Here is a 21,511-nt window from a genome sequence, read left to right as displayed (position 1 = left end):
CCTGACCTCTCCTTCAATAACAAAGCCCTTTGGGACAATCTAAGTACAAACATCATCCTTGAATAATACAGAGGCATCTTTCCGAAGGGTATGGCCAGCACTTATGGCTGTGCCTGTCTTAGGGTCAATCTTATATGGGATGATCTCGAGTCAGATGGAAGAGCTATTTGCAAGCTCTTAGGTGCTATGATATGCTGATGAAATGACTACATGAATATCCTTGCTCTAAGCACTGATAAAAGATACAAACATCACATCCAGACAAAATATTCAATCTTGTTTCAGAGATACGTCACATAAAGCAAAACACAGGTAAGGCAAGGAGTAGTCTGTTCAAAGTAGAGTTAACTGACCAAGTCAGCTGTACAGGATTTCTTCTCTGAAAAAGCAAAGCTGTTGGCTGGGCATAGCGGCTCATGCTTGTAATTCTAGCACTTTGGGAGGCTGAGGCAGGAGGATCACTTGAGGCCGGGAATTCAAGAAGACCCTGGCCAACATAATGAGACCCCAACTTTACAAAAAAATTAAAAATTACCTGGGCATGATGGTGTGTGCCTGTAGTTCTAGCAGGAGTTCAAAGCTGCAGTAAGCCCTGATTTGCACCACAGCACTCCAGTCTGGGTGACAGAGCAGGACCTTGTCTCAAAAAAAAGTGTGGAAAGTAAAGAAAAGAAAAAGAAAAACTTGTAGAAATAGAATAAGGTCACATCACACAGGTCCTTGAATGCGAAGGGTAAGAGTTTTGGCTTTATCATGAATCAGCAAAAGCCTTTGAGAAGACTTGTTCAATGGTAGCATGACTATTTACATTTTCATCCAAACTGGGACACAATTGAGATCGAAAGGAAGGTTTATGATAATATATGTTGAGACAAAAGGTATAATCCCAAACTTTGCTGGCAAACTGGGATGTTTGGTCACTCTATTAAGGTCACAGGCAATTATTTCTAGAACAGTTCTAATGAAGAAGAGCTAGAGAGAGAAACCAAGAAGGCGAGAGGCAGAGAAACAGCTAAGGAAATATGTACACACAGAGTCACTATAAAATATATGATGTATGTGTATGTTTATAGAAACACACACATTTAGTGTATATGTTATTTGGATACCCCAATACACATGCACAAACATATTTATATTTTGCAATTACTTGTGAACTAGCTTCACTCTTCCCCTTGTGACCTAGATATCACTAATGCATTATATTGGTCCAGGCTCTGAAGAATTTTAGATGCTCCCCCAGTATTTCTACCAATGACAGGAAAGAGAGGGTTTTTCCTCGCATTTGTTCTGGCTTTAGTACACCTTCTTCTAATTCATGAATTAGTATTATGTTGGAAAAGCTCACCATATTGTTGTACACAAACTTGAACCAGATAGGAACTCCTGCCCTTTCCCTTCATCTACTTTAAGTAGAGGGAAAGAAAACACTTTTCAAGCAGAGACAATAGGGGGAAACCTAGGAGGAGGGAGCTGCTGAGGTGCAAAAGCTTCTAGAGGCTCTCCCGCCATGTCTTGGACAGTGTCCTGCACCTCAGGCCTGGCCTTCCCCCAAGTCCCCCTCTCCCCTTCCATCTCCCCATGTGTGCCCTTCCCTCCTCCTCAACATAGGGTCCTTGGAAAGTCCGGGATTTTTCACTCTACAAGGAGCGATATCGAGTTCTAGAGTTCTACTCCATACAAATGCCTTTCCTATTCACATTCACAGTCATTCCTACTTCATAGTCAAAGACATCAACATACTTAGCAGAACAAAGGGGTCTTAAATACTAAAAAAGGAAACAATCGAAAAAACCAAACAACCCCAAATCCCAGATTTATACCCCACCCCCTCCATCTTGGAAAGCAGCTATGACTTCAAAATACCTATTCCTTTATTGACACATATGTAGGCATCACATTTTTTAAGGGTCTATCATGTCACAGACCTTCTACCAGACTTTTTCCTTATATTATTTTACTCGCTGGCTCAATACCCTGTGAGATATCTGTATCACTATTTGAACTTTTAAACTGAGGAAGAAACAAGAACAACAAACTAAAAAGGAGTCAAGTTAAGTAATTTTCACAAGTATACACAGCTACTAGGTGGCAGAACCAGGACAGTTTTCTAGCCTGTCTGACTGCAAGCTCTTAAATATAATGGAATGCATCAGGGGTCAGCATTTTTTTTTTACAAACTCTAAGAGAATAAATGTTTTAGGCTTTGGGAACCATAGCATCTCTATCCCAGTTACTCAGCTCTCCATTGTAGTGTGAAAACTACCACAGACACAATCAATAAAATAATAAATGTGGCTCATTATCTGAGTCAGAGAAATAAAACTTTATGAAGCCTGAAATTTGAATTTAATATAATTTTTATATGTTGTAAAATATTTTCCTTTTTTGCTTTCTTTTCTCAACAATTTAAACACATAAAAACCTTGGAGGCTATCCAAATCAGGCAGCAGGCAGATTTGGGCTGCAGATAGAAGTTAGCTGATCCCCAGTAGCCTCGCAGGATTACTTAGACTTAAGAGGGAAAATGTGAAAGAATCTCTAAATTACAGTCCAAACTCAGCTGCCAGAAGCCAATGAGTTCCATGGGCAACAAGAAGGAACAAAGGAATTGGGGGCCAATGTGCAAAAACGAGAACTAAAAAGCGGTCAAGGCTGGGATTTACCAGGAAGAATGGGGCAGAAGGCCCTGTATAAATTGTCCCCACCCTTTGTTTCTTAGCAGCCCTACTCCTATCTAGCAGCAGGTGCCCTCAGCCTGGGGAGGGAGGCAGGTGAGGAGCTGCTAGTCACCACCCATCACAGGAGCCACGTGGGTATCAGGGGGCAAGTCCTCTCATGCCCAGGCCCTGTCTCACCACAGGTGGCAGAAACCCAGGCTGGGATAAAAGGGCTCAGGGCCAGAGCACCACATTCACTCACTTCCTGAGGTGCTGAAGGACCCTGTGCTGCCTGTGACTTTGGTATGTGTCCTCTGGGAACAGGAGCAGGGGCTTCCACAGAGGGATGCTCAGATCAGGGTAGGAGGGGTTGTGGGCAGGGCCTCCGGTGGGGAGGAGACTGGTAACAACTGGGACAGAAAGAAGAACTGGTTGGCTGTGCCTTTGGGCTCCGAAAAAACTGCTGTCGGGTGGAGCAGGCCTCTCGGGATGGGAAACCTTGAAGCACAGAGACCTGGGGTACTCTGATAGGCCACAGGAAGGAAGCCTACCTCTGAAAATACAACCTTGTCCCTGTCTGCAGGGAAGAGCTGGAGCCATGGACAGGGGACCAGAGGCTCCTTTGGGCTTATAGAACCGACATTTTTATGGGTCTGGGATTTATTCACAAACTTCCCAGGTTGATTAGGACACACCAAATCTGAGACTCACCATGCCCGCCCATCAGCCTGAGCAGGTGGTGAGCTGAGGAAGTCTGAGCTCCAGCCTAAGATCAGGAGGCCAGGGTTCAAATTCCAGGGCTGCAGGAATTTATGGGTTTGTCTGTCTCTGCTTCAACAAAGTAAGTTTACTGAGCCAGTAATATCCAAGATCTTTTGTAGTATGGATATTGCAGAGTAAAACTACCTTGCAAGTTACAAAAGGTAGTGATTACTTTTTCTCTTTAAGAAATAATTTTCCCTAAATGACCTATAAATCATATAATTTCAGGGTGTGAAGACATATTTGGAATAATTTCTTCCTTCACTTATAACACTTTGGACTGTCAGATGCATTTTGTAATATTGTTTGGTCTTAGTTTACTATTTTGTGTAGCAAATAACACACAAGGGTATCCTGAGCTTGCAAAGAGATGATGAGAGAATTTCTATATTTGAAATGATGAGAGAGTTTCTATAATTATAAGTCATGCTAAGAGTGTCAGAGGGGCAGAGGTGGCCTCTGCCTAGGTCTGATTTTCTGTCTGACTCTCCCTCAGCTCCTAAGTACCTGCTGCCGAGATGTCCTGCCAGCAGAGCCAGCAGCAGTGCCAGCCCCCTCCCAAGTGCACTCCCAAGTGCCCCACCCCCAAATGCCCCCCAAAGTGTTCCCCTAAGTGCCCTCCAGTCTCTTCCTGCTGCAGTGTCAGCTCCGGAGGCTGCTGTGGCTCCACCTCTGGGGGCGGCTGTGGCTCCAGCTCTGGGGGCTGCTGCAGCTCTGGGGGTGGGGGCTGCTGCAGCTCTGGGGGAGGCGGCTGCTGTCTGAGCCACCACAGGCGCCGCAGGTCCCACCATCACAGACCCCAGAGCTCTGACTGCTGCAGCCAGCCCTCGGGAGGCTCCAGCTGCTGCGGAGGGGGCAGCGGCCAGCACTCTGGAGGCTGCTGCTGAAGTGGACCTTGACTTCCTCTTCCTTCTGATTCTGCCTGAATAGCTGAGAGGTTCCAGCAAAAGCTTGAAGTCTTGCCTGGGGAATCCCTCTGCTCTGGTGTCAGGAAACCCAAAATCTTTCTCCTTAATGGCATTTAGAGACTTTCTTCTGCAGATCCATGGCTGCCCTGGGAACTCCAAAGCACACACCTAGTTCCTCCACAGCTCATGCTGCTGTATTCTGTGCTGCCTGAACTGAAGAAATAAAATCCAGAATCTGCCCCCCAACTTGCTACCAGCCTGCTTGATTTTCCTGTTTGTGTCGTCCTTGTTCTGCTCCCCTGTGTCTGCTGGTGGCTGCTGAGGCCTTGGTGGACAGAGGATGGGGAAAGGGGTCAGGAGGAAAAAGCTTGCATTTTTGTGTGTTTTGTGTTTTTTCTTCTTTCTGTGTTTTCCTTTTAAACCAAGGGACTGAAATAGCATTGAGAAATATTTTTCTTTCAAATTCTGGTTCCTTTCACCTATGTAACTGCATCCCTCAGGCATGGCCAGGAGGCCGACTTCATCCTCCTTCTCACTGTCACCTCTTCACTCTTGTGTTCCTGGTACCCCACTCCTTCCACTAACAATCTCCCCGGACTCCTCCTCCATATTGTATGTGCATGCATTCACACACATATGTACATGCACATAGATGAAATGAATCTGCATTGTAAAAAAATTAAATCACATTTAGTGCTGTATAATTTTCATGCAATAAAATTCAATAAAATTAAATGTAAAATTAAATGAGTTTTGTCAAATATTTATAGCTGTATAACTACAATTGCAATAACACACCAAAAATGTAGTTAATTTATTGAGAAGATTTTCAAAATAACACAAAATCTAGAATACATAAATGAAAATGTGGATACAATTAACCACATGAAAATGAAATTCTAAGTATCAGATAGTACCACTAAAAGCAAGAAAGGATAAAAAATTAACTTGGGAAAATTATAACATATGTGATAGGGAGATGACTCATGTTGGTAAGAAACATAGAGTTCATAAAAACTGAGTAAATAAATGTTCCTATAAAAGTTTTGGCAGAATTCATATTTAATTCACAAATAATTAATGAAGAAAACCAATAACTTCTGAAATTAGATTTTAAAAGCAATTTAATCTCATTAATTAAAAAAAGCATAGCTCATCTTTTGGGGATGAGAACTCATTTATTTGTTCACAAGCTTTTTGTGAGCATTTTAGCTCACAAAACATTGTTGTTGAAGTCATGTGGAAATGATCACTTACTCTTTGTAATTTAGAATGCTAACTGGCATAACAATTCATGCAAAAGATTTAGTGATTAATTTATTCATTTAACAATACTTATTGGATTTCTAGTATTAGGCAAATGGGGCAAAATATAATAATAAAAAATAGATATTTAGGAGCGTTCACTGCTGAAGTGACATCAGATGATGACATAAGATGGTAAATAAGGAACCTCCAGGCTCTAGCTCACTTCAAAGACATTGGACAATGATATACAGACAAAAACAGCTTTCTGAAAACTTTAAAAACAAAATAAGAAGCTTCAGCAACCAAGCAAAGTTTTAATAAAGAAAGTAACCATACTCAAATGGCAGGAAATTTTGTGGTGCTTTTGCTCACCCCTACCCCATCCCATCTTTTGCATAATGTGGTGTGGTCAGAGGAGGCTGCACAATTTCTCAGCCTTTCTTACAGATGGAAGGAAAAGAGTGGAACTTGCATGCAAGATTGTGGGTTGTGTGAGGACTGTGTGAGGAACTGGTTTTTGTCTCACCTGACTTTAGAGCACCAATGAGTCAGTGGCATAGTCTGGATATTTGGTTGAAGGCTGCTGAAAGCAGAGGCTGCACTGTGGCATGAAACAGCTGCAAGGGGACTGCAGACTTGCAAGTGCCTAAAGATAAGAGATTAGCAGCAGAGGAACAAAATAAGCAAAGGCTCCAAGAAGAAGCAAGAGTAAGACTCTGAAAAATGTAGACATTTAAAAGCAGTCAGGGAACTGAAACAAAAGTGTCTGTGCACACACACAAACACAAACACAAGCACAAACACTTGCTCAGGGAAGGTACATCCCCAGAAAAGGTTTGAGAGGACTCTTGAGCCTTCACACTACACTGAAGGTTTTCCACAGCACAGAGCCAGCTCTCAAAGATGGAGAGACATGGCTGTTTTTGCAAACATCTAATTTTCAACAAAAAAGAAACACAAGGCATGCAAAGAGACAGAGAATTGACCTATTTACAGAAACAAAATATATCTCTAGAAACTGACTTTAAAGAAACACAAGCCAATGAATTCCTTGAAGAAGCTTTAAAACAATTGTCTTAAATGCTCAAAGAATTAAAGGAGAACACACAGACACAACTAATAAAATTAAGAAAATTATGTATTAACAAATAAAAATATCAACAGATAGAAATTATTTTTACAAAGACTCACAAAGAAGTTCTGGGGCTGAAGAATACAATAACTTAATAGAAAAATTATTTAGAGAAGTTCAACAGCAGAGTCAAAGAGGCATAAGAAAGAATCAGCAAATTTGAAGACAAGTGATTTGAAATTATTGAATTTGAGGAGGAAAATGAAAAGAAAATAAAGAAAAGTGAAAAAACCTGAGACTTATTAGACGAAATAGACTTTAACTCAAAGACTGTTACAAAAGACAAATAAGGACATTACATAATGATAAAAGGAATAATTTAACAAGAATATAGAACCGTTATAAACACACATGTGCCTCAAATCAGAGCTCCAACATATATGAAGCAAATATTGACAGAGTTAAAGGGAGAAATGGAGAGGTCTTCAATAATAGTAAGAGACTTCATATTCCACTTTCAGTAATAGATAGAACAATCATACAGAATATCCATAAGTATACAGAGGACATGGAATACATTATACATGAATCGGACCAAAAAGATATACAGAACATTCCACCTGGGATTAGCAGAGTACACATTTATCTCAAATACACATGCAACATTCTCCCGGATAGGCCTCATACGGAAGCCCACAAAACAAGTCTTAATAAACGTTAAAATACTGAAACTAGACAAAGTATCTTTTTCCAACTACAATGGAATAAGACTAAAATTCGGTAGCAAAAGGAAAACCGGAAAATCCACAAATATGTGGAAATTAAACAACACACTTATACAACCAATGGGTCAGAGTAAAAATTACAAAGGAAATTATAACATATCTTGAGAAAATGAAAATGAAAACACAGCATACCAAAATTTATGAGATGCTAAGAAAGCAGTGCTAGGAGAGGAATTTATACCTATAAACTCTTACCTTAAAAAAGAAAAAAAATCTCAAATCAGTAACCTAGTTTTATACCTTAAGACTTAAGAAACCAAAAAATAAAAAAATAAAAAAAAACAAACAACAACAACAACAACAAAAAACAGTCTGCATCAAAGCTAATAGAAGGAATGAGGAAATAAAAAAGATTAGGACAGAAATAAATGAAGTGAAAACTAGAAAAATCAATAGTGAAAATCATCAAAACCAAAAGTTTGTTCTTTGAGAAGACCACCAAAACTGATAAACTTTTCACTAGCTTGACGAAGAAAAAAGAGAAGAATCAAAGAACTAAAATAAAAAATGAGAGGGAAGGCATTACAACTAACTTATAGAAATAAAAGATTGTAGGAGAATACCATGAACAATTGTATGCTAAATTGGATAACCTAGATGAAATGGATAGATCCCTAGAAACAAATCTGAACAGACCTATAACTAGCAAAGATCAAAACTCTGCCAACAGAATAAAGTGCAGGACCAGACAGCTTCACTCATTAATTCTACCAAACATTTGAAGAGAAATCCACACAAATCTTACTCAATGCTTCCAAAAAATTGAAGAAAAGAGGACATTTATGAATTCGCTCTCTGAGGCCAGCATTATCCTGATGCCAAAGCCAGAAAACTACATAACAATATCTCTGATGATATTGAGGGATGATAAAAATCCTCAACAGCACATCAAAAGGATTATACACCGTGACTATTCCTCAAATAGCCAAACCAATCTTGAAGAAGAAAAATATAGTTAGAGTCATACACTTTCTGACTTTAAAACTTATCACAGACAGACATAGTGGTGAATACCTGTAGTCTCAGCCACTCAGGAGGCAGAGGATAGAGGATCCCTTGAGCTCAGGAGTTCTAGACAAGCCTGAGCAACATAGTGAGACCTTGTCTCTAAAAAAAAATAAAAATAAATTAATACAATTTATTGCAACAAAGCAACCATAATGAAAATAGTGTGTTATTGGCATAAAGACAGACATATAGGTCAATGAAATAGAATGAATAGAAGAGTAGCAGAGAAACTTAAAATAAATAAACCCTCATATATATGGTCAAATTATTCTTCTTTTGTCCAAAAACAGGGTCTTGCTATGTTGCCCAGGCAGGACTCAAACTCCTGGACTCAAGCAATCCTCCTGTCTCAGCCTCCTGAGTAGCTGGAGCTATAGGCACAAACTATCATGCCTAGCTAATTAAAATGATTCTTGACAAGGGTGCCAATACCACTCAATGGAGAAAGGACAATCTTTTCAACAGGTGGTGTTGGGAAATTTAGATATGCACATGCAAAAGCATGAAGCTGGACCTTCAGCTTACACTATACACAAAAATTAACTCAATAAGGATCAAAGACATAAACATAGAGTTAAAACTACAGGATGGGCGTGGTGGCTCACGCCTGTAATCCCAGCATTTTAGGAGGCCAAGGCGGGCAGATCACAAGGTCAAGAGATAGAGACCAGGCTGGCCAACATGGTGAAACCCCGTCTCTACTAAAAATACAAAACTTAGCTGGGTATGGTGGTGCACTCCTGTAGTCCCAGCTACTTGGGAGGCTGAGGCAGGAGAACTGCTTGAACCCGGGAGGTGGAGGTTGCAGTGAGCCGAGATCATGCCACTGCACTCCAGCCTGCGCGACAGAGCAAGACTCCATCTCAAAATAAATAAATAAATAAATAAACTATAAAATTCCTAGAAGGAAACATAGGAGGAAATCTTCATGACATTGGATTTGACAATGATTTCTTAACTATGATACCAAAAGCACAGGCAACAAATGTAAAAATAGATAAATTAGACTACATAAACATTAGAAATGTATGTGCATCAGTGAACAAAATCAGTACCATGAAAAGGAAATCTTTGTTATGGGAGCAAATATTAGCAAATCATGTAGCTGGTAGTGGGTTGCTATACAAAATATGTAAAGAACCCTGACAATTAAACAACAAGTAAACAAACAACCTTATTAAAAATGGAAAAACAGACTTGAATAGACAGTTATCCAAAAGAAATTTACAAATAGCCAAAAGATACATGAAAATATGCTCAACACCATTCATAATTAGATTAAATTATTTAAAGTAAAACCCACAGTAAGATACCACTTCAAACCCAAGAGAATGACTACTATAAAAAAATAAAGCAAAACAAAACAGAAAATAACAAGTGTTGGTGAGGATGTGGAGGAATTAGAGCCCTTGTGCACTGTTGGTGAGCGTGTAAAATGGTGTAATTACTGTGAAAAAGAGCATGGTGATTCCTCAAAAAGTTAATAGAATTAACATAGGATCCAGCAATTCCATTTCCGGGTATATACAATACAAAAGATTGAAAGTAGAGTCTTGACAGGGTACTTGTACACCCATGTTCATAGCTTTATTATTCACAATAGCTAAAAGGTGGAAACAATCCAAGCATTCACTGCTGGATGATTATAGAAGCAAAAGAGGCATACACATACAATGTGATAATATATGGCCTTAAAAAGGTAAGAAATTTATGCACATGCTACAATATGAATGAATCCTAAAGGTATGCTAAATCAAATAAGCCAGTCACAAAAAGACAAACACTGTGTGATTCCACTTATGTGAGATACGATGTGTAGTCCATTTCATAGAAAAAGAAAGTAAAATGGTGATTGCCAGGGCTGGGGAGAGGGAGTAAGGGAGAACTGTTGTTTAATGAGCGTAGAGTTTCAGTGTTGCAAGAAGACAAAAATTCTAGAGATTGGTTACACAACGATGTGATTCTATTTAACATTACTAAACTGTGCACTAAAAAAATGATTAAGACAGTAAATTTTGGATTATGTATTTTACCAAATTTTTTTAGAAAAGTGTTCACTGCAAAAATTTAGGAGAGTTCAACACAGTTGCAGTACATCAATATATTAACAATTATAACAATAACAGCAATAAAAATATTTTTAAAAGATACTATTTAAATAGAATAGAATTTTCTTCTAGACCTTAATAGTATTTTCTCATCACTGTAATTGTTTAAAGGGTTGTAGATATGGAAAGAACAAAACAAAGATTACTAACTTAACTTGTTACTGGTTACAGAACACATATAAAAAAATATTCCATTTGAATTATTTCTGGTTAGATCTCAATAGTATTCACTCACATCCCATGAGACAGTGAATTTTTGACTACCTAAAAGAGAAAAACCTTGACAAACAGGAAATTTCAGAAAGTCAATGCTTTGCTGGACAAGATATCTTATTTGACCTAATAGCTAAGCCATGATATCTCACAGCCAGGATTCAAGCTCCAATCTTCCTAATACAACTATGCTGCTGACTCATCACCTACATCTGAGTTACGTCAGTTGAGAGCTCAGGTGTTGCCCTGAGGCATGTTGCCCATGCTCAGGTCAGGCAGAGGCATGGACCAGATGGCATCCCAGCCCTATCATCCTGGATACCAGGAGTTGAACTTCTGAGTAGACCTGCCATTGTGACAACCTGGGAACCAATGTCCTGACCACTGCCCCATTACTAAGCCCTTTGGAACAATCTGAGCAGGAGAACAAACGTCATACCCAAGAAAGACAGTGTCAGACCTCTCAGGGTGATGTGGCCCACACACCTCACTGAGCCTGTCTCAGAGTGTGTCTCCTATGAGGGTGGCCTGAGTCATAAGGAATAGCTGTTTATAAACTGTAAAGTCAATGCTATTACCAATGAGAGGATTTAAAAGTCATTAAATATCCATTGTGCACATAGCTCTGTGTTGAATAATTGAGGTAAAGAAATATAAAACACCCAAGGCAGGCCATCAAAGCATTTACTATTATCTCATTAGAGTGATATGCCACATGAAGGATAAATAAAAAAGTGGGATTGAGCCACACTGTCCTGGAAGGGCAGAGGCCACGGCATGCACTGCAGGGAGAAGCATAATCAAAGTACAGAATATAATCCAGTTCAGTTTCAGAACATTTCTGAGAGTAGACGACAAAGGCTTAAACTAAAGGGAGAACACAAAGTCTTATTTCACTGAAGGAATTTGGGCATTTACCCTTATACAGTGTGCAATCATGAACAAGACTTTACTAATGATTTAGTGTTAATTATGTACAGGGATGGGAGAGTGTTTTCTTGGATGTCATAAAAGAACAGAATCAAAGACACACTACAGTGTTTGGAGATACTACGTTGTCACAGGAGTCTGGGCAGCTGTAATAATTGATGCTCTGAGACAGGTGGTACACACACATATACATCTCTCTCAATATGTATGCTCTGTATATGTGTTTATAAATACACATGTATCTCCACCACATTTTGGTTAGGGTCACCATGTCCATTTTGACCTAGATATCATTCCCAAGTTCTGGGCATATCCAGAGTCTGTCAGGGTTGGGAGGAAGAGGACTTGTCCCTCATATGATTTAATCTGGCTTTTCTTGGTCTTCCTCTGAAGAAATAGTTTAATTTGTGGATAACCTTGCAGTCATGGCTGTCTTAGTGACTAGTGTGTCCTAGAATGAACAGCAGCCCGTTTCATTAATATCCTAAAAATGTATAAATTCAAAACACTCCATTCATATAAATCCTGTGGACATGTAGAAAGCTAGTGATTCTAGTGGAGAGAGAGGACAGGGGATTCCAAAGTAGCAGCATAAACACATTCACATTAAATATTAAGGACTCTTGTTCTTAAAAGGCACCCGTCCCCTTATGGTCCGGGACGGGGTTCCACCAGCCATTTGATCCTACATGGAAGCGTAGACTTATAATGTCTCACAATCATGTCTCTTTTCTTCCTGTTTCTCATCTGTGACCATCATCCGGTGCTCCCAGTGTGAACCCAGAAAAGTCCAAATTCTCACACTAATACAAAGAGCAGAGCTGCTGCTTCTTGTTTCTCTAATGAGCTGTTTCCTTGTTCACATCTCAGTGCTGACACATCAAGGACCCCACCAGAAGAAAAGGGCTGTTTAAAAGCAAACAGATCACCAAGCAGCCAGACTCACTCTCATTAGAAAAAAGCTGTGCTTCATTTGTTAAACAAAGATCAGTATCTTCATTCTGTATTCAGCAAGTTATGAATGTTTCATTTATTCAGAGCCTACGACGTTTCAGTCTCTCTGTTAGGCACATTTTCTCTTTTTTGTGTTACTTTATTGACTTTCACAACCAACTAATTCTTCTGTAACTAATTCTTTTTCATCTTCCAGCTTTATGGTTTAAAAAACGGTACGGGCTAAATAGTTTCAACAGTCCCATCTCGCAGGGCCTGGTACTGGGTCGGGTTCTACTTCCAGGGTTTTACTTGTGTAGATGTCTACACTGCACCAACAGCCACACAGTTTGGTGGTGCACAGGGACAGAAATAAACATGCATGGAAACCTCAGGGATTAGTACTTCAACTTCAACCCAGGCTGCATGGAGCATCAGGTACTTCGGAAGAGACAGAAATGAGATAGGTCCTAAGTTCTAAGACTGAGAACTGAGAGGCTCTCAGGGCAAGCAGCCTTCAAGTAAATGAGGTGGGTGATGGTAGGAGTCACCCTGGAACCCCATTTCAAGTAGGCACTTTCCTACCTGGGAGTGGCTGCCTTGAGCCTGGGGAGAGAGGCAGGTGAGGAGCTGTCAGTCACCAACCATCACAAGACCCACGTGGGTGTCAGAAGGAAGGTCCTCTCATGCCCAGGCCCTGTATCACAGCTGGGGCAGAGCCCAGGCCAGGATAAAAGGGCTCAGGGCCAGACCACCCCATCCACTCACCTCCTGAGGTGCTAAAGAACCCTCTGCTGCCTGTGACTCCGGTAAGAATAGGAGCAGGGATGCTTAGAACAGAGCAGGAGGGAAGGAGGGGCAGGGCCTCGGGGGCTAGGGCCATGTTGTCAGAGGTGGAGAGTTTAGAAAAGACTGAAGGGGCCGGGGGCAAAAAGGGGTCTGGTGCTAACTGGGAGCAGGAAAGAAAAGAGGAAAAGAGCTGGCCAGCTGTGCCATGTGCCTTTGAACTCTAGAGGAAACAAACTGCTCTGGGATGAGGTGGGTGTTCCAGAATGGGAACTTTGAAGTGCAGAGACCTGCTCCACTCTGGCAGCCCACAGGAGGGAAGCCCACCTCTGAAGATACAACCCTGTCTCTGCCTGCAAGGGAAGAACTAGAGCTGTGGACATGGGACTAAAGACTCTTTGGGGTTTATGAACCCCACATTTTCGTGGGTCTGAGATTTGTTCACAAACTTCCCAGTTTGGTTAGGACACACCAAGCCTGAGACCCACCGTGTCAGCCCATCAGCCTGAGCAGGTGGTGAGTGAGGAAGTCTGAGCTCCAACCTGAGATCAGGGGGTCAGGGTTCAAGTACTAGGTCTGCAGCAATTGCTAAGTTTATCTATCTCTGTTGAAGTGAGTTTACTGACCTAGTAGTCTCCAAGATCCTGCACAATGCTGACCTTCCAAAGTAAAATTGTCTTGCAAGTTATGACCAGAGAGAATGACTGCTTCTTCTCCTTTAAAAATAATTTTCTCTTAAATGACTCATAAATTAGACAATTTCAGTCTTAAGATATATTTGTAATAATTTCCTCCTCCACTGACAACACATCAGAATCTTAGATGCATTTTGCAATATTGTTTAGTCTTAGTTTACAGTTGTCTGACATCCAAATATATCTTGAAAAAGATGATGTGAGATTTTGAGGAAATTATTGGAAATAAAACTACTGAAAATGATGCTTTTATACTTGAGCGATGCTAAGTGTCACAGGGGCAGAGGTGACCCCTGCCTGGGTCTGACTTGTTATTTGACTCTCCCTCAGCTGCTAAACGCCCACCGCCGAGATGTCCTGCCAGCAGAGCCAGCAGCAGTGCCAGCCCCCTCCCAAGTGCACTCCCAAGTGCCCCGCTCCTAAGTGTCCCCCTAAGTGCCCTCCAGTCTCTTCCTGCTGCAGTGTCAGCTCCGGAGGCTGCTGTGGCTCCACCTCTGGGGGCGGCTGTGGCTCCAGCTCTGGGGGCTGCTGCAGCTCTGGGGGTGGCGGCTGCTGTCTGAGCCACCACAGGCGCCGCAGGTCCCACCATCACAGACCCCAGAGCTCTGACTGCTGCAGCCAGCCCTCAGGAGGCTCCAGCTGCTGCGGAGGGGGCAGTGGCCAGCACTCTGGAGGCTGCTGCTGAAGTGGACCTTGACTTCCTCATCCTTCTGATTCTGCCTGAATAGCTGAGAGGTTCCAGTAAAAGCTTGAAGTCTTGCCTGGGGAATCCCTCTGCTCTGGTGTCAGGAAACCCAAAATCTTTCTCCTTAATGGCATTTAGAGACTTTCTTCTGCAGATCCATGGCTGCCCTGGGAACTCCAAAGCACACACCTAGTTCCTCCACAGCTCATGCTGCTGTATTCTGTGCTGCCTGAACTGAAGAAATAAAATCCAGAATCTGCTCCCCAATTTGCTACCAGCCTGCTTGATTTTCCTGTTTGTGTCGTCCTTGTTCTGCTCCCCTGTGTCTGCTGGTGGCTGCTGAGGCCTTGGTGGACAGAGGATGGGGAAAGGGGTCAGGAGGAAAAAGCTTGCATTTTTGTGTGTTTTGTGTTTTTTCTTCTTTCTGTGTTTTCCTTTTAAACCAAGGGACTGAAGTAGCTTTAAGAAGCATTGTTCTTTCAAATTCTGGTTCCTTTCACCTATGTAACTGCATCCCTCAGGCATGACCAGGAGGCCGACTTCATCCTCCTTCTCACAGTAGCCTCTTCACTCTTGTGTTCCTCGTTCCCCACTCCTTCCACTAACAATCTCCCCGGACTCCTCCTTCAGATTGTATGTACACATAGTAGACATATAAATATACGTGTGTGTATATGTGTATATATACACACATATTTATATATACTCACATTATATGGAATAAATCTTTAGTTTTTAAACTTAAATCACTTTTATTGATATATAACTTTCACACAATAAAACCCCTTTTTAAAATATACAATTCAATTAGTTTTATCAAATGTATACACTCTTGTAACCACAATTGCAAGGAACACTCTAAAAAATGTAGTTGATTATTTATTAATCATTATTTGCAGTAAGGTTTAAAAATAGGCTATAAGTTTATGGATTAATTTCTGGATTTTCTATTTTGTTTTTTTGGTCTATACGTCTGTTTTTATGCCAGTACTGTACTGTTTTGGTTAGTATAACTTTGTAGTATAATTTGAAATCAGGTAGTATGATGCCTCCAGCTTTATTCTTTTTTACTCAGGATCACTTTCCCTATTTGGAGTCTTCTATGGTTCCATAAAAATGTTAAGCCTTTTTTTTCTGTTGTGTTAGTCAGGGTTCTCCAGAGGGACAGAACTAATAGGATATGTGTATACATGAAAGGAAGTTTATTAGGGAGAATTGGCTCACATGGTATTTCAACAGAGATTGCATTGAATCTGTAGATCGCTTTGAATACTGTAGACTTTTTAACAATATTAATTCTTCCAGTTCATGATCCTGAGAGATCTTTCCATTTGTTTGTGTCTTCTTTTATTTCTTCATCAATGCTTTTAGCTTTCGTTGTAGTTCTTTCACTTCTTTGGTTAAATTTATTTCTGGCTATTTTATTTTTGTGGCTATTATAAATGAGATTGTTTTCTTGATTTCTGTTTCAGATTGATTTCTATAAGTGTATAGAAACACTACTGATTTTTGTATGTTGATTTTGTATCCTGCCACTTTACTAAATTTATCATTTCTAAGAGTTTCTTGGTGGAGTCTTTAGTTTTTCTAAATCTAATATCATGTTATCTGCAAAAAGGATAATTTGACTTCTACCTTTCAAATCTGGATGCCACTTATCTCTTTTCCTTGGCTAATTACTCCGGTTAGGACTTCTACCCTATGTTGAATCAAAGTGGTGAAAGTGGGCATCCTTGTCTTATTTCATACTTAGTAGAAAGCCTCTCCATTTTTCTTCATTCAGTATGGTATTAGGTGTGGGTTTTATCATGTTGAGGTGTGTTCCTTCTACATGCAATGTCTTGAAGGTTTTTAACTACCAAGAGATGCTGAATTTTATTGAATGCTTTTTCAGCATCTATTGACAAAACTTAAGCTAGACCAAGAAAAAAAGACAGAAGACTCAGAAAAATGAAATCAGATAAAAAATGAAACATAATAACTTATATCACAGCAATATAAAGGATAATTAGAGACTGTTACGAACAACTGTACACCAACAAATTGGAAAACCTAGAAAAAAATAGATAAATTACTGGACAACCTACCGAGATTGAACCATAAAGAAATAGAGAACCTGAACAGACCAATAATGAGTAATGAGATTAAAGCAGTAATAAAAAGTTTTCCATCAAGAAAAAGCCCCAGACCTGATAGATTACTTACTGGAGTCTACCAAACATTTAAAGAAGAACTAATTTTGATTCTACTCAAACTATTTCAAAAAACTGAAGAACACCAAATACTTCTAAACTCATTCTACAAGGCCAGAATCACACTGATACCAAACCAAACAGACACAATAGAAAAAGAAAACTACAGACCAATATCTCTGATGAACATAGATGCAAAAACCTCAACAAAATACTAGCAAACAGAATTCAACACTACCCTAAAAAAATTATTCACCATGATCAAGTGGGATTCATCCCAGAAATGCAAGAATGGTTCAACATATGCAAATAAATAGACACAATGCATCACATCAGCAGAATCAAGGATTGTCTTCTTTTTTAAGGCTGAATAATATTCCTTCTGCTATATAGTATATATATTCAGAATTTTTAAAATTCATTCATCCACTGACAGACATTTAGGTTGTTTCCAGATCTTGGTTATTGCTAATAATGCTGAAATAATGCTGGGAGTACAGATATCTCTGGAAAATATTGATTTTATTTCTAGAAGTGGAGTTAGCAGATCATGAGGTAGTTTTATTTTCTATACTTTTAGGAAATTCCATACGGTTTTACATAATGGCTGTACCAATTTATATTTCCACCAACAGTGTACAAGAATTTCCTTTTTGCCACATCCTTGCCAACACTTGTTATATTTCATCCTTCTGATAATAGGCACTTTAACAGGCATGAAGTGATATCTCATGGTGGTTCAGATTTGCATTTCCCTGATGATTAGTGAGATTGAGCACCTTTTTCTGTATACCTGTTGGACATTTGTATGTCTGTGAGAAATAGCTATTCAGTCTTTTGCTCATTTTTAAATTGAGTTGTTTGGTTGTTGCCATTCAGTTGTATGAGTTCCTTCATGTATAATTATTAAGAGTTTGTCAAGATGAGAAAGCAAAACAAGATCACCAGTTTCCTTGGTGCTGGCTCTGATGCACAGAGATAAAAATATAACTCTGCTTAAACTATCATATTTCCAGTTAGATCTCAGTAATGTTTCCTTCCATCCCATGTTATGATAAAATGTTGATGATGTAAAAGATAAATGCCTTGACCCTCGGAAAAATCAGTGCTTTGCTGATCAACATGTCTGTATTGACCTGATAGCCAGGCTGTGATTTCTCAAAGCCAAGACTTAATTTCCAGTCTTCCTGATACAACTATGCTGCTGACTCATCACCTACATCTGAGTTATGTCAGCTGAGGGCTTGGGCTTGCCCTGCATGAAGGCAGAGGCAAGGACCAGATGGCATCCCAGCCCCATCATCCTAGATACCAGGAGTTGAACTTCTGAGTAGACCTGCCATTGTGACAACCTGGGAACCAATGTCCTGACCACTGCCCCATTACTAAGCCCTTTGGAACAATCTGAGCAGGAGAACAAACGTCATACCCAAGAAAGACAGTGTCAGACCTCTCAGGGTGATGTGGCCCACACACCTCACTGAGCCTGTCTCAGAGTGTGTCTCCTATGAGGGTGGCCTGAGTCATAAGGAATAGCTGTTTATAAACTGTAAAGTCAATGCTAATACTAATGAGAGGATTTAAAAGTCATTAAATATCCATTGTGCACACAGCTCTGTGTTGAATAATTGAGGTAAAGAAATATAAAACACCCAGGGCAGGCCATCAAATAATTTACTATTATCTCATTAGAATGATATGCCACAGGAAGGGAAAAAAAAAGGTGGGATTGAGCCACACTGTCCTGAAAGGGCAGAGACCATGGCTTGCATCGCAGAGAGAAGCATAATCAAAGTACAAAAAATAATCCAGTTCAGCTTCAGGTCATTTCTGAGGGTACATGACAAAGGCTTAAATGAGAGGGAGCACACAAAGTCTTATTTCACTGCAGGAATTTGGACATTTACCCTTAAACTGTGTGCAGTCCTGAACAAGACTTTACTAATGATTGAGTGTTAATTATTTATGGAGATGAGAGAGTCTTTTCCTGAATCTCACACTGGAACAGTATCAAGGAGGCCCTTTTATCCTGGCCTTGGGCTGTGCTCCTGATGGGTGAGGCAGCACCTGGGCATAAGAGGACCTGCCTCTTGTCACCCACATGGGTTGTATGACCAGGTGATAACCAGCAGCTTCTCACCTGCCTCCCTCCACAGGAGATCAGAATAGCTCCCATCAGTGCCACCTCATTTTTCTTGGAGCTGCCTTTGGCCTTTTTCTTGGAGTTTGGCCTCCCAAGCCCTCTTTTTCTATATCCCTGATGGTATCATTTAAACCAAAATTTTACAGAAGTATTTTAATGTCCCTGATGTGTCCCAGATTCTGTGTGTGTGTGTGTGTGTGTATGCATGCATGTGCAAATATGTGTCTATGCCATCACAGTTACAAGCCTGGTAGGAGTCAGACACACCTGCGACAGAATCCTGGTTCTGTCACTTATTAGCTGTGTGGCTTCTGAAAATCCCAAATTATCTCATCCTCTGTTTCCTGAAATTTAAAATGAAGGTAATAAAGATTAGTCTCCAGGATGTCGTGAGGATCAATGAAATTGTAGAAAGAAAATGCCCATTAAAGTTCCTGTAACACAGTGAACCCTCATATGAAACACCTGTCTATCAGTAATTTTAAAGGGAATGAACACTTTTTGAGATGGTCCAAGTCTCAGGCACTATATGGAGTGAAGGACCCCATGGAAAAGAGTTCCCTAGTGGAGGAGGCTGGAAGACCTGAAAAAATAGGAGGACTTGAAATACAATTGAAAAGTTTTAGTGTTATTGCTTTGTTTCAACATGAACAAAAGTTTTTGTCTGAAGGTCTATTTAAAAACATTTTTAGGAGATTAAGATTTACTAATGTCAATTTGGTATATAACAGGTGTTGCTTTTGTATCCTGAGGGCAATATTATTTTTAAAATAAAAGAACTAATTAGATGAAAGCAAATTAGACTAGGGAGTAAGCACGTGAAAAAGTTCTCTTTTCAGGAAGTGTCCAAAACAATTCTCCAGAAAGTGTGATGAGGTAGAAATGGCCACAATAATACCAATATCCAGGTCATAACGGGTATAGAGAATCAATATCTGAGATATGTGTGTGAACATAGGCATAGATAGAATAGAAGTAGATTATATAGATATGGATATACAATCGGCCTTGTTCTATTATTATAGTATCATATATCTCAAGATGCATGGCCTTCCCTGAAGTTACAATGCCTCACTTCCCTAGGGTTTCTCCATGATTCTAATTTTCACTGGAATCCAAAAATGATCTTTCCACACCATCCCGCGCTCCAGAAATAATTACCCCTGACCATTAAGAAAATCTCATCCAGAGCTCTGCACTGTGTTCAGGATCAAGGTCAATGTCCATTGAGTGACATTCAAGGCTCTGTGCATAAGACCCTGTACAATTCCTCTAATTTAAGCTTTGCTAAGCAGGACTGCCTATTAGCTATACTTTGAAGATGTCTCTTCTTACTTTACCTCTATGTTTTATTCCAACATATTTTTTTCTGTCTGAGACACTGCAGTTCAAATCTCACTTGCTCTATTTTCCTTTTTTTTTTTTTTTTGACATACCTCATGAATCAGGTTTTAACAAAACTTTGGACAGCACAATTTGTGACTTATATTATGTAGTCCCCATCAGCTACTAGTACAAGGTCATGGCCACATGGGTGGTTAAAACTTTTTAAATCCTGTCAGCAGTATTAGTGCTGGGGTTTCATGGGAAGTATGAATGGTAAGACTTAGAAAAGAAGTTGGAAACACTTTCTGTTAAGTCTTAAATGTAATACTTAAGAAGCACATGCATTTTTCTATAGAGAGTCACGGGCAAGTTGAGAAATATGGTACAGGGAGTGTGTTCTGGAATAAAGTGTAGATAATTTAATGAAGATGGAGAAGGAAGAAAGCAACAAGATTTGATGGAAGGTTAATAGGAAAGCAATTTTTACTGGCAAATGTGCCTGGAACTAAACTTATTGCAGAAGTAGTCAGTGGGAAAACTGTATTTTTAAAATATATTCATGGGTTTTGTTCTGTTTTATTTCATTTGTTTATTTATTATATTTTTCTTTTTTTATCCATGTATATACATGCATGTGTGTGCATGTTTGTGTGTGCACCTGGAGATGTGCAGAAGTGTGTGTTTTTGCATGTGATGTGTGTGAGGGAGGAAGGATGTTGGTGGGGCTAGGTCAGGAGGAGCAGACTGCACTCACAGAGAAAGAGAAACATGGAAAGACTGGTCAAGCCCTTGAAAGGGACCAGAAACAAAGAAGCTATGTTTATAAGAGACAGTTCAGACTTGGTCAGAAGCAATGCTGCTTCAGACCAGTTGACATAGGACAGACATAGTTGGGAGAAATTGTCCCTTCCCACTCCTGCCCCATTAACCCCAATTCACTCCAGAGTGCCCCACTGTCCCCTGAGGTTCGAAGGCCACCAACTGCAGAGGACAAGGTGAAGAGAACAAGAGCCACTCAAGGAGAATAGGGTCCTCATAGAACAAGACTCTGAGCAGA

At 40.1% G+C, this 21,511-nt stretch overlaps 1 protein-coding gene across 1 annotated transcript; it reads left to right on the top strand.

The window, feature by feature from the left end:
• The first annotated feature begins 13,385 nt into the window (after positions 1–13,385).
• Positions 13,386–14,835, top strand: LOC103891392 (late cornified envelope protein 1D). Its single transcript, XM_009244109.2, has 2 exons — positions 13,386–13,436; positions 14,439–14,835. The coding sequence occupies exon 2, from the start codon at positions 14,461–14,463 to the stop codon at positions 14,791–14,793; it is 333 nt and encodes a 110-aa protein (XP_009242384.1). The 5' UTR covers positions 13,386–13,436; positions 14,439–14,460; the 3' UTR covers positions 14,794–14,835.
• The last annotated feature ends 6,676 nt before the right edge of the window (positions 14,836–21,511 follow it).

The sequence above is a fragment of the Pongo abelii genome, chromosome 1 (assembly GCF_028885655.2).
Source record: "Pongo abelii isolate AG06213 chromosome 1, NHGRI_mPonAbe1-v2.0_pri, whole genome shotgun sequence".
In the NCBI taxonomy this organism is placed as follows: domain Eukaryota; kingdom Metazoa; phylum Chordata; class Mammalia; order Primates; family Hominidae; genus Pongo; species Pongo abelii.
The sequence above is the reverse complement of the archived record's forward strand: the minus strand, read 5'-3'. Positions and strand labels throughout refer to the sequence as shown.